This window comes from Beta vulgaris, chromosome 3, assembly GCF_026745355.1.
Source record: "Beta vulgaris subsp. vulgaris cultivar EL10 chromosome 3, EL10.2, whole genome shotgun sequence".
In the NCBI taxonomy this organism is placed as follows: domain Eukaryota; kingdom Viridiplantae; phylum Streptophyta; class Magnoliopsida; order Caryophyllales; family Amaranthaceae; genus Beta; species Beta vulgaris.
In genome coordinates this window covers 40,438,474-40,453,951 of record NC_079204.1, presented here as the reverse complement: position 1 = coordinate 40,453,951, position 15,478 = coordinate 40,438,474, and the positions used below count along the sequence as shown (strand labels likewise).

General features: G+C 36.0%; 1 protein-coding gene across 1 annotated transcript; it reads right to left on the bottom strand.

The window, feature by feature from the left end:
* Positions 1-12,392: 12,392 nt before the first annotated feature.
* On the bottom strand, positions 12,393-13,631 carry LOC104906546 (F-box protein SKIP23-like). The gene has a single exon (XM_010695317.2). The coding sequence runs from the start codon at positions 13,629-13,631 to the stop codon at positions 12,393-12,395; it is 1,239 nt and encodes a 412-aa protein (XP_010693619.2).
* Positions 13,632-15,478: the final 1,847 nt, after the last annotated feature.

The following is a 15,478-nucleotide window of genomic DNA, read 5'->3' as shown; positions in this document are numbered from 1 at the left end:
TCTAGAAAGAGGCCATTGAAAGTGAATTAGATTCAATCATGTCTAATCATACTTGGGACTTATGTGATTTGCCTAAAGGGTCTAAACCCATAAGTTGCAAATGGATCTTTGCCAAGAAGAAGAAACCCAATGGCTCTATTGATAAGTTTAAGGTTAGAGTTGTTATTAGAGGTTTCACTCAAAAAGAGGGAATATACTTTTTTGATACTTACTCACCCATGACTAAGATTGCCACCATTAGAACTTTGGTTGCTTTAGGGGCAATTCATGACTTAGTGGTTCATCAAATGGATGTTAAAACTTTTCTTTAATGGTGATCTTGATGAAGAGATTTATATGACTCAACCAGAAGGTTTTGTGTTTAAGGGTTAAGAACATAAGGTGTGTAGGCTTAGGAAGTCATTGTAGGATTAAATAAGCTCCTAAGCAATGGTATGGAAAGTTTGATGGTACTCTTAGGAGTGATGGTTTTGTGACTAATTCTTCTGACTCTTGTGTATATTCTAAAGTGTTGGATTACTCTTGTGTTATTACTTGTCTCTATGCTGATGACATGCTTATTACTATACCAACATTAAGGATATAAATAACACTAAAGATTTTCTCTCTACTAAGTTTGAAAATGAAGGACTAAGGTGAAGCCGATGTGATCCTTGGTATCCAGTTGACCAAGCTCAAAGATGGTTTCTTAATGAATCAATCTCACTGTGTGGAGAAAATCTTGAACAAGTTCAATTTCTATGATGTGGAGCCATGTAAGACTCCATATGATGCAAGCGTATAACTCTTGAAGAGCAAGGGTCCTAATGTGTCTCAAGAGCAATGCTAAGGTAATAGGGAGTGTGATGTTTTTGATGAACTGTACACGTCCCAATATTGCTTATGCGGTAAGTAGATTAAGTCTTTATACTCATAATCCTAGTAGTGAACATTAGAATGCATTTTATAGGTTGCTAAGGTATCTTAAGGGCACCATGAAAATTGGTTTGCATTTTAATCGATTTCCTAATGTCTTGGAAGGTTTTTGTGATGCTAATTGGGTATCTGATAATGATGAGGTAGTCACTACTAGTGGTTATGTATTTATGTTGGGTGGAGGTGCTATATCATGGAAGTCCTCAGAACAATCATGTTTAGCTCGCTCCACCATGGAATCTGAATTCATTGCTCTTGAGTTGGCAGGTCAAGAAGCGAATTGACTAAGAAGTCTTCTTGCCCACATTCCAATGTGGGGGGGGGGGGAGATTTCCCCCGTATCTTTGCATTTTGATTCTCAAGCTGCAATTCGTGTAGATATCAATAACAATTATAATGGTAAGAAGAGGCACATACGCCTTATACATAGTTCGACGAGACAACTACTCAATAGTGGAGTTATTGTTTTGAGCTATGTAAGGTCCAAAAGGAATTTGGCAGATCCTTTGACTAAGGGTCGGGGTTGGCAAGGAAACAAGTTCTTGATTCGTCGAGGGGGACGAGGCTTAAGCCCACGTAGTGTATATAACTAGCATTACTTATATTACATCCCTATGGCATTTTATGTTGTAATGCTTATAGTAGGATGAATTCATTGAGAATTCTTAATGGATTTTACTTACATGGTAGGTGCTCTAGCTAAGCATTTAAGAAATCTGCCGTTATAATTTCTGTGGGAGGTTGAGTTTGTTTAATCTCTTAATGAATCCTAAGAGATGTGTTGTGCCATTAAGAAGCACAAGGAATTCACCTATATGGTTGTGAAGACTCGCCATCTTCTATGGAAACTTGGGCGGTTTCCTAGAGCTTCCATGAAAACTAAGGTAAATGCATGACTTAAAACGCGTTTAATTTGCTGAGTTTACAAGATCTTTGCACTAGTGGAAAAAAGTCCATCTGATGTGGTCAAAATCGGGCTTACTGATGTGGTTTTGGTCCGCATCAGATGGGCTCGCAGCAGTTATGAACGACAAACTGATGCGGTCCACAACCGCATCAGTTTCTCACTTACTGATGCAATTTTGGAGTGACCGCATCAGATTTTGGGTCATGAAATTTTATTTAAATAACCTGCTTTGCACTACAGGTCTGCAGCAACAAAACAGGACCAAATCCAACAAAGCAACATTGCAGCTTGTGTATATATACAACAATAATACATAGGAAAATTATATAAATTACCTAAACTAAATCTAACTAAATAACAATACATATAAAAATGAACGAAAATAAAAAAAACTTAATCTAACTAAAATAAATTACATAAACTAAAGGAAAATTACAAAATAAAACGAACTACATCTAACTAAAAATATAAATTACTGAAAATAAACGAAAATTTCGTCTAATATAAAACGAAATAAAACGATATTTTCATCTAATATGAAATGAAATTACCGAAAATAAAACGAAAAAAACAAAAAAAAACTTTCTAGATTCGACTAAATTTTTGTGCTTTGCCTTCGACGTTCGTTTCGTCCCCAATTCGTCTTCATCTTCGACTGGTACAAACTCGTGCAGATTCATTGGTTCATTCGTGGGTTCGTGAAGGCTCATACGGATTCGTTCGTTTTTGGGTTCCTTCGAGGTTGAGTTGGCTAACACCCTTCCAGTCGCGGTGTCTTTTGTGTGTGGCTAGGCTTCCCTCGTTCGTTCGTGGGTTTGTAGGTGTCGTGGGTTTGAGAGGGAGGAGGGAAGAAGAGAGACAGGAGGGAAGAGGGGAGTTGAGTGAGAGAGAGAGGGGGCGCCGTGTGGGTGGAGTGAGGAGAGAGGGGAGAGGTTGAGTTGAGTAAGGAGATAGGGGAGAGGATTAGGGTTTGAGTGAGTTGAGTGGGATGGGTTGGGATTATGGTGAAAGTAAATGGTTCAAGGGCTAAGGATTGAGTGGTTACCGGTTTTTTTTTTAAAAAATAAGAAGATCTGATGTGGTCCTAAGAAGCGCATCAGATTTTCAAAAAAATTGCATCATATTTTTAATCTGATGCGCTCCACAAGAGGAACGCATCAGATTTTCTTCCTATTTTTTTTAATTAATTTTCTGATGCGATTTTGTAAGAGGACCGCATATGTTACTAAGTGACAGATAGGGTTTTTTCCACTAGTGTTGGAATGATGTATATAAGTGGTGGGGGTGTGACTTAAATCCTAGAGTTTCAAGGCTAGTCCACTCTTTGATAAAAAGTTTTAAGGGTTTTAAGATTTGTCCACTCTTGGGCTTGTAAATCATTGTACCACTTAACTAAACATCTGTTTTCAAGTTACTTAAATGTAACACCGAATGTTATGTATTAATCTCCTCTAATGCCTAGAAATTTCCTTTCTCTTTTTTATATGTTTTTCTCATCTTTAGTGGGGAATCAATGGAATTAAAGATGGAAAAACAGGGAAAAAGGGGGCGCCCGATTGGATCGATGGAGGCTGCCGATCGGGCGAGTGACTCGCTGTTGGTTCCTGTTCGAGCGTGGTTCTCCCGGTCGGGCGACCTTTGTGAGTTTTAGGTTTTTTGTCTCGGGTCCGGTCGAGCGGGGCTCGCCCGACCTGATAGGGCGAAGGCCAATATTTATGTTTTTCGGTTTTGTTTCATTATTTCCTAGGATCCCTTTTGTAACCTCTCCTTAATTATGTGGTTTAACAATGATTATCATCCTTTCAATGGGGATTATTCTAGTCCATCATTCCTCTTGAGGATTGGAGTTTCAATCCTTTATTTCTATGAGTTTAATTCGTTTACTTTGATAATTGGGTTCCTTGGAGTCCTTTGATTACTTTGGGATGTTACTTCTTTTCTCTTCTCTTATAGATGTGTTCCATTTTTCTGATCTTTAGAGACCCTTTTCTATTCCTTTTTCTTCTTCCTTTCTTCATCTCGTTTGGGCATAAGTTATAGGGACTCCATCTCACACCCAAGAGTGCCATTGTGTGTTGAGAGTTGTGTAAACCTTATGGAACGAATCGATGAGTACAATTGTGCATCCGGTTGCATCGAATCTCGTTTTTAAGGTAGTGGTTGTTTACCATGGCGCAACAAGTTCTTAATATTTTTCATATCTTCACTAGTGAAAAAAAACACAAGGACTTCGGTCAAAACAATTTAATAGCAGCGTTTTTGGCCGACAGCCCTTCGACAAAAATGAAAGGTTGCAGTTTTAGGCATTGACCGCAACCCTTCAAATATGGAAGGGCGGCAGTCTATGCCCAAAACCACACCCTTTTATTTTCGTAATTTGTTTTTCAAAAAAACTACTAGCAGCCTAGCAAACCCACACCCCCTTGCTAGCAGCCTAGCACCCCCCACACCCCTACCAGCAGCCCAGCACCCCCGCACCCCTACCAGCAGCCCATCACGCCTCTGCCAGCCATGCTTGCTGCGAGCCCCCGCAGCCCAGCCCAACACCCAGCCCATGCCACCCCCACCCACTCCCCAACAAACCTCCTGCCATTCCCTTGCTGCTAGCCCTTGCACCCCCTGCTGACAGCATCACCCCGCCAACCCCTTAGCCCAGCCCAACATCGCCTGCCAGCCCCCCAAGCCCAACCTAGCACCCCCTTCAAGAACCCTAGCCATGCACCCACCGTGGCATCTCCCCCAGCCCAACACCTCCCTTCTACAAAAAAAAAATAAAAATAAACGAAATGCAACATATACATCACAAGTTTTTCAACTTAATTAACTTTAATATATTTTAATTATGTATAATTAGTGTACATAGAATTGATAAAATACCAACATATTAATTAGGTAAAAACTATACAACAAAGAAAATACGAACTAGATCTAGCTAATTATATCGCAAAATCCTCCCTAAATGTATAATAAGCAATCCTCATAAAGGTAGCTAGGTCGCTAACTTATCCCGAACTTCATGTAATTCCTCCATGGTGAAGGCCTTAAACTTGGTGTGTTATTTATATAAACATTGCAAAACAACCAAGGAATAAATAACATAATATAAGAATTCAATCATTTTACCTTAGTTAATAGTTCTAAAAATTACATATACCTTCCCGAAATTCAACTAACAACAAATGCAAGCCTAAAAATATATACACTAGTTATATTATACCTTATATTGTCATATTAAAATGTAATTTGGAGTTAAATGACTCAAAATCTAATAATTGGACGTGAAAAGGTGAAAATAGGCCTAAAATGACCTCTTCGTTCCCAAAATTCAACCAACAATAAATGTAAGCCTAAAAATCTACACACTAGTTATATTATACCTTATATTGTCATATTCAAAAAATAATTTGGAGTTAAATGACTCAAAATCTAATAATGGACGCGAAAAGGCGAAAACTGGTCTATAATGACCTTTTCGTTCCCGAAATTCAACCAACAACAAATGCAAGCCTAAAAATCTACCCGCTAGTTTATTATACCTTATATTGTCATATTCAAAAATAATTTGGAGTGACGTAAATTCTAATAATTGGATGCGAAAAGACGAAAATCGGCCTAAAATGACCTTTTCATTCCCGAAATTCTACCAACAATAAAGTACCATGTTTTAGGGTAGAGTGTGATTATTTTCTGGGAATATGTGCTACTTTGGTTAGGGGTGTTCATGGGTGGTTAACCGTACCGAAATAAAATTTCGGGACGGTAACAGGAAGTATCGGTCCGCCATATTTGCGAACCGTAACCGTAACCGTTCAAACCGGTAATCGCATAAACGGTTAACCGGTTTTTCGGTACGGTTTTCCGGTTAACCATTAACCGTTACTCAAGTTTTATCAAATCAGTTTACTTATTTTATATATTCGATTTTAATTTTTTCTCAACCTAAATAATATACCATTCATACCAAAATTATCTATAAAAGACAATTATCGTTAAAAACATTCCACACCATAAAATATTACGATACAATGAAATACATATTTCAAAGTTCTAAGAAAAAACAAGCACAAAGACATTAAACTATTACATGTTGAGCACACTGCCAGTCTGCCACACACTTGACAGTGAGAACTCAGTGATGCTGGATGGCGTGGATGCTGCTAGTGTAGTAGTGCTTACTGCTTACTTGCTTAGAGGCTTAGCTAAGGAGTCTTCATTATTTTGGAGCACACTGATAGCTTACTGCTTAATGAAATACATATTCCTCTACTCCTCTTAGGCTCTAATTCTCTTAGCCTTAGGCAAGTTACCAGTGACAAGAAGTGAAGTCACAGACTACATGTCTACACTTTATAATTAATGTCTTTAATAAAAAAAAAAATAATTAATATAATTATTCTAAAAAATTAAATAATAATAATAATAAATATATTTATCCGGCTTTTCGGTTAACCGTTTTATAAAAAATCATAACCGTAACCGTACCATTTAATCGTTATTTTTACCGGTTCGGTAACCGAACCGTTCAATCCCAATTTTCCCGGTTCGATAACCGCCCATTTTAACCGGTTTTTCGGGTTTTCGGTACGGGATTTCGGTTTCGATTTTTTGTGAACACCCCTAACTTTGGTTTCTAAAGCAATTAACTATTACCCATCGATCTAATCTAAACTAACATACTAATAAGTTCATAGCTTTTGAAGATCATCGATGTTAGTGCAATGATTGACGATATTGAACATGTACCTCAGCACGTAATAGCCACATTCAACTCCATTATCTTGTTGCGGACACTAAAATTCACCAAAACATGCATCCAACGACATTCATGTTAGATATGTATAAGTATGTAGTGAAAAATGTTTCTACATAAGCACAAGCAAATTAGTCATATTACCTCGACTGATATCCAAACAGGAGCTTTTGGCACTCGAAGTTTTCATCCACTATTATGCTTCATCACACTACGATAATGCATCATCATAAGATCATGTGATGTTTATATATATGAATAATGTGTAATATTAATAAGTACGTATATATTTAGTTCCAGTTAGACTACCTATTTAACAATGATTTGATTAGTAAGGACCGTGGTGGTTGTCAACGCAAAAAATCAAGGTGGTAGACAAGGAAAGCTACAACGACTAGGAAATATTGTTATTAATCATAGAACAATTAATTGGTGAACTTAATTATCGAATAATAGAAGTAAAGTGGGTTTAACAAACATACTTTTCAATATACGGAACAAGAATGATCTGATAAACTCCTAAACGAGATGATGCTTTATTTGAAACTCATATCGATGTAATCTTTCACTTCGACTTTGTTTTTTAAGCAATTGTCATCTCGTAGTATGTTTGGACATAACCAACCAAACATTATTGACTCACTTGATGTTCCAAGAAATTCATCATATAATGACCATAGAAATCATAATTATTAAAAGTAAACTTACTTATGATAGAAGCTGAATTGAAAACTTATCAAACATATATACTTATTATGTATTACCTCATGAAAGTTTGTATCATGGATTTATTCAACCCCACATAAGAATTCTTTAATATCGACCATAGAACTGAATGTCGATGACTCCTCAAAATAATGGAATTGTTGCACCCCCAAAGGAACCTCTATTGTGCTATCATCGGATAAATCACTAGCGCACTCATGTAGCTAAAAGCATTGAATAGTAAGGCCTCACAACACCTCTGGCTCGAGAATAAGTGGAATCTCTACACATAAAACATTTGCCTTCAACACATTTTCTTCACCTTCATCACGTAGACTTGCCTTCTTATCAGGTAAACATGCCTTCATTGCCATCCTGTCATATGAACTAGCCTTCCCAGAAACCTAGTAATTAGTTAAACGTAAAGATATTAATAACTATCATAGGGAATATAAAACAAAAGACGCATATATATGTATGTTAATCATTGTACCTCATCTGAAACCGCACCAATGCACGCGGCCATAGAACATAACTATCAATTGCATGGCTCAGTAAATGTAGATTAACTTCTGGCTTCGATAGCAAAAGAATTAATTCTTGAAAACCAGAAACAATTTCATTGAGGGTGACCACATAGTTATTATCGTCCACTAACTGATTACGCAATCGTACTCGGTCACTAGGGGATTGTGTATAACCATAGGCTATTAGAATGAACCAATCAGAACCATCTCCTCGAGCTAATAGTTAGCATGCGGCCTCCTCCTTAAAAAAAACTCCATTTATATTAGTTAGTCTATGAAATAACATTATTATAGCAAGAATTTCATGCATTTAAGAACAATAGTTGTTTAGCAAAGCAAAGGGATTAAGTGATTACCTTCAACCCGGGTTCTGGAGATGGCTTAGTTAAAGGTATCATTTAACCATCGGATGCTTGTGGATCACCGGTTGGCTATGGAATCATAACACTACCCTTCTTCAATACAGAAGTGGATGATAAACCCATTTGCTCCAATATGGCGTTGAAGTTATGTGTCATCTCCTCCCGAATTACAACCTTGATAGACTCCACATCTAAAGCTGCCGAATTCACACTACTTACACTTGATTTGTCGCTATGGTGTATTAATCACCATATACCTTTCTCGAACCAAGGAGGACACCTCCTATGCCCCTTTTCGTTTAATACATCGATGTGTGCTTTAGGAGTGAACTCACCAGTTATCTCTTTTTCCTTCAAGATAATCTACATAAGGATAAGAGAGAAATTATCGGGAATGCAAAAGTTATATTATACCTTATATACCCATAATCAAAAAGAAATTGGGGTTAAATGACTAAAAATCTAAGAATTGGACACGAAATGGCTAAATAGGCCTAAAATGACATTTACATTCCAGAAATCCAACCAACAATAAATTCAAGGTTAAAAATCTACACACTAATTATATTATACCTTATATAGTCATATTCAAATAGAAATTGGGGTTAAATGACTCAAAATCTAAGCATTGGACGTAAAATGGCCAAATAGGCTTAAAATGACCTTTACGTTCCAGAAATTTAACCAACAATAAAGTGAAGCCTAAAAACCTACACACAACTTTTATGATACCTTATATAGTCATGTTCAAAAATAATTTGGGGTTAAATGACTCAAAATCTAGGAATTGGACGCGAAATTGAGAGCAAAGAAGAAGAAGGGGGATACCTAATACCATACCTACTTATTGATATTCATCATCACCTAGCATCATCCATCATCATTCACCGGCCATAAACCCCACGCACAACATACATCGCATATCACCAAATTCTCCTACTTAATCCTATAACATGCGACTAACCCCTCTAGTTCTTCCACCTGCCATATAAATCATCTGTATACTCCTGCAAAAAATCATGCACCTTATCACATATTAGGAAACAAAACAAAATCCTATTTTAGCGACTCTACAACTATTCAACCCAAGAATCGTACAAATTAACGATCTCGCACGGTGGTATAATTTCTTAGGTCAAATAAATCAATAAACTTTATTTATCTCGTTATTCATTATTATTATTTTCTTGAAGTTATCGTCATTATATTTATGATGTAGATTGTTAATATATTCCCGCAACTATAAGTATTATACTAACTCCCTGCAATATTTTATTTTCTTATTTTTATTTCTTTTCATGAAGATATTTATTTTTATAGCTGATTGCAATATCTATCACCTCGTATTTATTGTTAATCAAGACTTAAGGAACTATTCTAACTAATTCAAATAATTTGGACAACCTGCTATGAACCTTGTAATTTGATTGCATAATAACATACCACTAAAAAATTAGTCTTCTATATGTTTTATGAACCAACCTAGACTAAATATTTATAGTGTGCTTAAAAATATTATGTGATTATTCCTTGGCATAAAATCGATAATGAGTCGATATTCAGTATAGGCCAACAATAGACAACATGATCCCTGACTGGGTTGTACCTTCACCACCGAACCGAACTTTTGGTTCCTGACCATCTATGGAGTCTAGAAGGGAAAATCTAAATTGGACTAGTCCCTAAGATATCCCTACAATTTCAATATCCAATTAGGTTTATATTTTCAATAAAACCTTAACAACAGAGTAGTCAAATAAACGCGCTCACATCGGCGTAGGCGGAAAGTAAAAATCCACGCCTAAAATTTGACGACTTCATTGGTGAGGATGATTTTAAAAATCAGTTTTTTAAATGAGCGGGTGAAACTTAAAAAATACGATTCATTCTCCTTATACCTTTGAATAATATATTGTTTTGCATATGCATGATCATTGTTCAGCAATCATAAGGACAATTTACCTTTACTCATTAGCACATGCTCTATGTGTGAGGTCACCCCGGGGGGTTTGCGCTTTGTCTTTCCAAAATGTTTCCTGAGTGATAGTGTTGGATCTAATTGTAAGCAAACCTAACCAACCATGACATTGTTCTTGTTCCTGACATGAGAACTGGAGTGCGTCTTACACATGGATACCTTTTTAAGCACACGTACGAAGCATGTGATCAATCTCTTAGTTATGGACCCTTTCTGCCTTAACCTAAACCTGACCAATAGTTGAATGTTGAACTGGACTTTAGGTTGAGAACTCTTACATCCATGTTACCTGACATTTATGTGTGATTGCAATTTTTGTCTGCCGATATTTTGTTAACATGTTGATATTTTGTTATTCTATTAACAAGTTGATATTTATTTGCGCCTAAAAACTCGCACCTACAATTTGGCGCCTAAAATATATCATCATTTTCGTCTGAACTCTCATCAAATTACCAATACGTATGTCGGGGAGCATTGTGCCAAACGCATTTATTTGCGCTTGGTGCACCATTCCTGCGTAGTCTAATCGTCCCATGTTTATTGCAAATTTGACCTTTTGTTCCAAGTCTAAAAAAAAGAGGTATGTCAATTCGCCACTTTGTCTTGGCCTGTCAAAATTGTTGTCATCATATTATGTAAGTCGCAGCGTCTTGAAATTTTGAATTCTTCATATGGTACTGCAACCGGCCCTTTGTAAATTTTTAATTATGCATGTTTCCTTATGTTAATACTTATACATATGCAATAGCCATACATACATGCATGGTCGATCATGTAATGTACTTGTACTTTAAATGACTTTAATGCCGGAACAAATTAATGTTCATCGAATGCTTAAAATCGTAAATCAAAACTAAAAAACATAACCTTAAATTTGAATAGATCCCTAAAACAAACACGAAATCCCATTGAACTTCGATGTTTTCCTTGTCGAGAAACACCGCGGCAGTGAGGGTGAACCCGTGATGAACACCAGTGTAAACCGACAACAACAAACATGCAAGAAATCTCGAAGAATTTGATTTTCCGGCATTACTATTTTAGTACTTGAGATGAATTCGATCAGTATTAGAAGATTTCATTATTTGATGGAAGAAAAATGGGAAAGATAGAAGGAGAGGGAGAGGGAGATGGAGATGGAGATGGAGAGGAAGAGGGAAAGGGAGAGGGAGAGAGAGATGAGTGACGGCTGTGAGGAAGGAAAATTGGTAGGGTTTAATGAAAAGGAAGGAAGCACACTCTACACAAAACAGATCTGGGCCTACATTTTAGTCATATTTTATTTGCAACTGAGCCATCATCTGCCATTGCACTCCACATAAAGTCCAACGCACATTTGATGAATACAAATTGCACTTTAAGCATATGCGTCGTGCCTAGATGCACGTCCGACACACATTGTTGGATCTAAATCCTTCCCTTTATTCATCTGCGTCGCACCTATGTGCAAGTTCGACGCAAATCCTCTTTTTATTCATTTTCTTTGGTTATTTGCGTCAGATATTTACTAAGATCCAACGCAAATCACCTGTTCCTGAATATTTGCGTCACTTGTTATTTTGTTCGACGCAAATAGAGAGACGCAAATTATCAGTTTTCTACTAGTGCATGAACAAACCTTATCATAAACTATCATCATTTCTGGCTTTATTTGTTGTACATGTATGTTGTTAGTTATCGTATTGGATAAAGCTATGGCCTATATTTTTTTAAACAAGGACGATTTTGTAGATCAAACTTCAAAGGCATAAGTTTTCAAAAGAGACGCATGATATGCTTGAATATTCTAAAAGAAATTGAAAGCAATGTACATCTTCTTCCTTTTTTAATAAGTAAAACATGCCTTTTGAGAGTTTTTTAAAAGAAATATTTTACTGATTTTAAAAAGAAGCAAATATCATATAATATGAATTATGTTTTTTTTTTGGCTAAGTATAAAAGTATATATTCACACCAAACAACCAACCAAACAACCTAAGCATAGACAAGAAGGAACAAACCAACTAGGTTAGACTCATCACCTCCTGTCTAGCATCACAAACTATACAAATATGAATTATGTTCGCATATTCATATACCTACAAATACTACATTGTACCGCCTTTGTGGCTAATATGGATCAAAAAACAAATACTTATCGACTCTTCAAACTACTCATTAGTTCAATATTATTACATTGATGTAGTCCCAAGATAAACCTTCATTCCAAATTAACCCAAATGCTATAACTGCAAAACTATAATGATCATCCAATTTTGTTTTGAACTTCCAATTGAGGAGCATTGGTACATAACCACGCTGGAGGTGGCCATAGTATGTCAGAATATCTAGGATAAGCTGATATCGGCCCAAACTGTCCATCCTCTAAATGATACACTACAACTTCCAACTCCTTGCTTGTGCCTTGGAAAAAATAGTCCTCATAAAGGAATATAAACCCAACTTGTAAAGCGAAGGCATCTTTCAGCATGAATATAGAATTTCCTCTATAAGCCGGAAAATAAGCGGTTGATGCAAAAAAACACCAATGAGCACTAACAAACAATACTCTATCATCGCCTATGCTATTAACTTTCTCCCATTTGCAACTATTTTCATTCATGATCAGCTTGTATACGTTAACAAAAATCTTGTCTAGTTCTTTACCACGAATACCCCTATGAACTAGATATAACGTACCGCCACCGGACAGAGAATCGACCACCAGTTTCCCACGCCAACGGCTTTGGTAGTCATTATCGGAGGCAGTAAAAATAGAATCAGTCACACTCACTATACATTCACCACATAAAACGTTTGTACAGTTGTTATTTTGAAAGACATAAACTCTCCCATAATAATCCACCGCGAAAAGCTTCTCTTTAAAATAAACAATATCATCAAATTGCCAATTTCCCTTGCAAACAAGACGCACCCATTTCGACAAATTTCTCCCCCAATAAAGTTCTCCATAATCAGGGTTGAAGTAAATCATAATAGTATGCTTCTTATTGTACTCATCAAGATATGAGTAAGAAAGAGTCTTATGGTATGATGTACTGCCACTTCTTTTATAGGTCCTTGTTAAAATGAACGCTCTAGCAATCAAGAAACAACGAAAATCGCTCAAACATAATCTCCTATACCCGTTTTGTGCTTGGTTTCTAGTTAACGGATGGAAAAGGCGGAGCTTACCTCGGTTGAATTCTTCGACAGTAATGACAAAACTTTCCGAGTTTACGGATGATTCTTGGGATTTCCGACGGAGGAGATAGACTGCATTAACTGACAGACAGAATGTGGTAGCATTATCCGTTAACGTTAAAGGTAAGCCATGATGTAAGAGAGGTAGGGTTCTAGGTTGTGTTATTAAGGAGAGTGAATAATGCCAGTTCTTGCAAACTGCTCCGAAACTATGGAAGTCGCCGCTTATTCTCAGGCGTCCGGCGATTTCAGCGAGTATATCTGGGCACAACTCCGACCAATCAGTTTGAGGAACATCCATTCTTGAATGTAGGAATATAATGCAGGATTTTGAGCTTTTATTAAAATTCAAGAATAAGAGAGATAGAGAGGAGAGAGAGAATGAAACCAACAGAAAGAAAACTTTTGTAGGAGAGAGAGCGAGGAGCTTGTATTAATTCATCAACGCGTTTTCCACGCCACAATTTAAAAGCCCAAATGTTGTTTAACTAACTTAAACTATTTGGGTTTTTTTTTAACTAACTTAAACTAATAAATGGGGTTACTTATTAAATAGGAATAATTTTTAGGAATTTTTTTAATGAATAAATCACATTGATGAACAAATAGTGAGGGTTACTCATAGTGTTAAATGTGTTACTTTTTGTGAACTCATGGAGTTACTCGCTAGAGTTTAATAAGGTTACTTATACAAATAATATATGAGGGTTACTTTTTATGAACTAATGAGGTTACTTTTATAATATGAAGGGGTTATTTGAAATAATATATGAGGGTTACTTGTATGATAAAATAAGGTTACAAATAAAAGAGTAATAGGTTAGTCATATGATAAAATAAGGTTATAAATAATAAGGGTTACATGTACGTTCAAATTAAATAGGGTTATTTTTCAATGTAAAAAAAGGTAGGATTTTTTTAACAAGAATGATAAAAACTTTTACCCGTTCTCTCGCAATAATACAAACTTTTGATTAATTTTTAATAATACAAACTTTTGATCAAAATTCCTCCAGTAGGACAATACCGGTTGTTAACTTATTGTAGGAGGTAACAAGCTGAGGTGGTTCAAGTGGGTGGAGGTTGGAGAGGAAGGAGAAAGAAGAAAGATCATTTTGTAATTTATTTTGACCCGTTTTACCGGTTACAAGTCAACTTGACCTACTGGAGGAATTTTGATGTAAAGTTTGTATTATTGAAAAATAAACCAAAGGTTTGTATTATTGCGAGTGAACGGGCAAAAAGTTTGTATTATTGTAGTTAAAAAATCCAAAAAAGTATACTTTTATGAACTAAGGGGTTCTCTTACCTTTTATTAGGGTTGAAGTAAATTCAAGTTGTACTAAGAGGTTACCCATACATTAATTAGAGTCTTTTTTATGAATAAATGGATATACACTAAAAAGAACGCTTCTAAAAGCTATTAAATCAAGAAAATTAATTGATTCATTCAAAGATCCCTATGATCAGCGCCTTTTGCTCTTGCTCACTTGCCACTCCTTGTTTAAAAAGTAAAAAAAGTTGATAAAGATAAGCTTCGATCATCAATTGAAAAGGGTCATTTCTCGACGACTTCTTCCCCAAACTTCAATCAACTCAACACACTAAAGATGAAATTGAGTTAAGCATATAAATAGGTATTATGTACAAAGTTGCAGTTTACTTACTCAATTTGTTAAAGTTGCACTTTACTCAATCAGAAATTTATTGTGTTAACTCTAAATAAATCAATAAAAAAAGTTATTTGGCACTAAAAACGAGAATGACAATCTTTCTCCCTCCTCTCAAAACCAGATTCACTACCTTCCATCCATCACTCCACCTCCTGTCGTTATTTTTTCTTAACCAAGGAATGATTGCCATTTTTTTTTTTTTTTTTTTTTGGTAAAAAATGTAAGAGTATTATTACCAAAGCATTCAAGCACCAACAACACCCTGAACATCCACACAAACAGCAAAGGCACTGTAACTACCTTACAGGCCTAAAAAACACCAGCAGCAAAAAACTACAACCAATTACAAATACCAGACTTCAAATACAGACACCAGACCATAGAAAAAATCAGCTAATCTCAGACTTAAGGCTCTCAATCCACTGGCACTCAGCCTCACTCCACTTATTACAGACTCTTGCTTTAACTCTACTAA

Bases quoted from the DNA above. Each gene is read 5' to 3' on its own strand.
- LOC104906546 (XM_010695317.2), bottom strand. From the start codon at position 13,631: ATGGATGTTCCTCAAACTGATTGGTCGGAGTTGTGCCCAGATATACTC.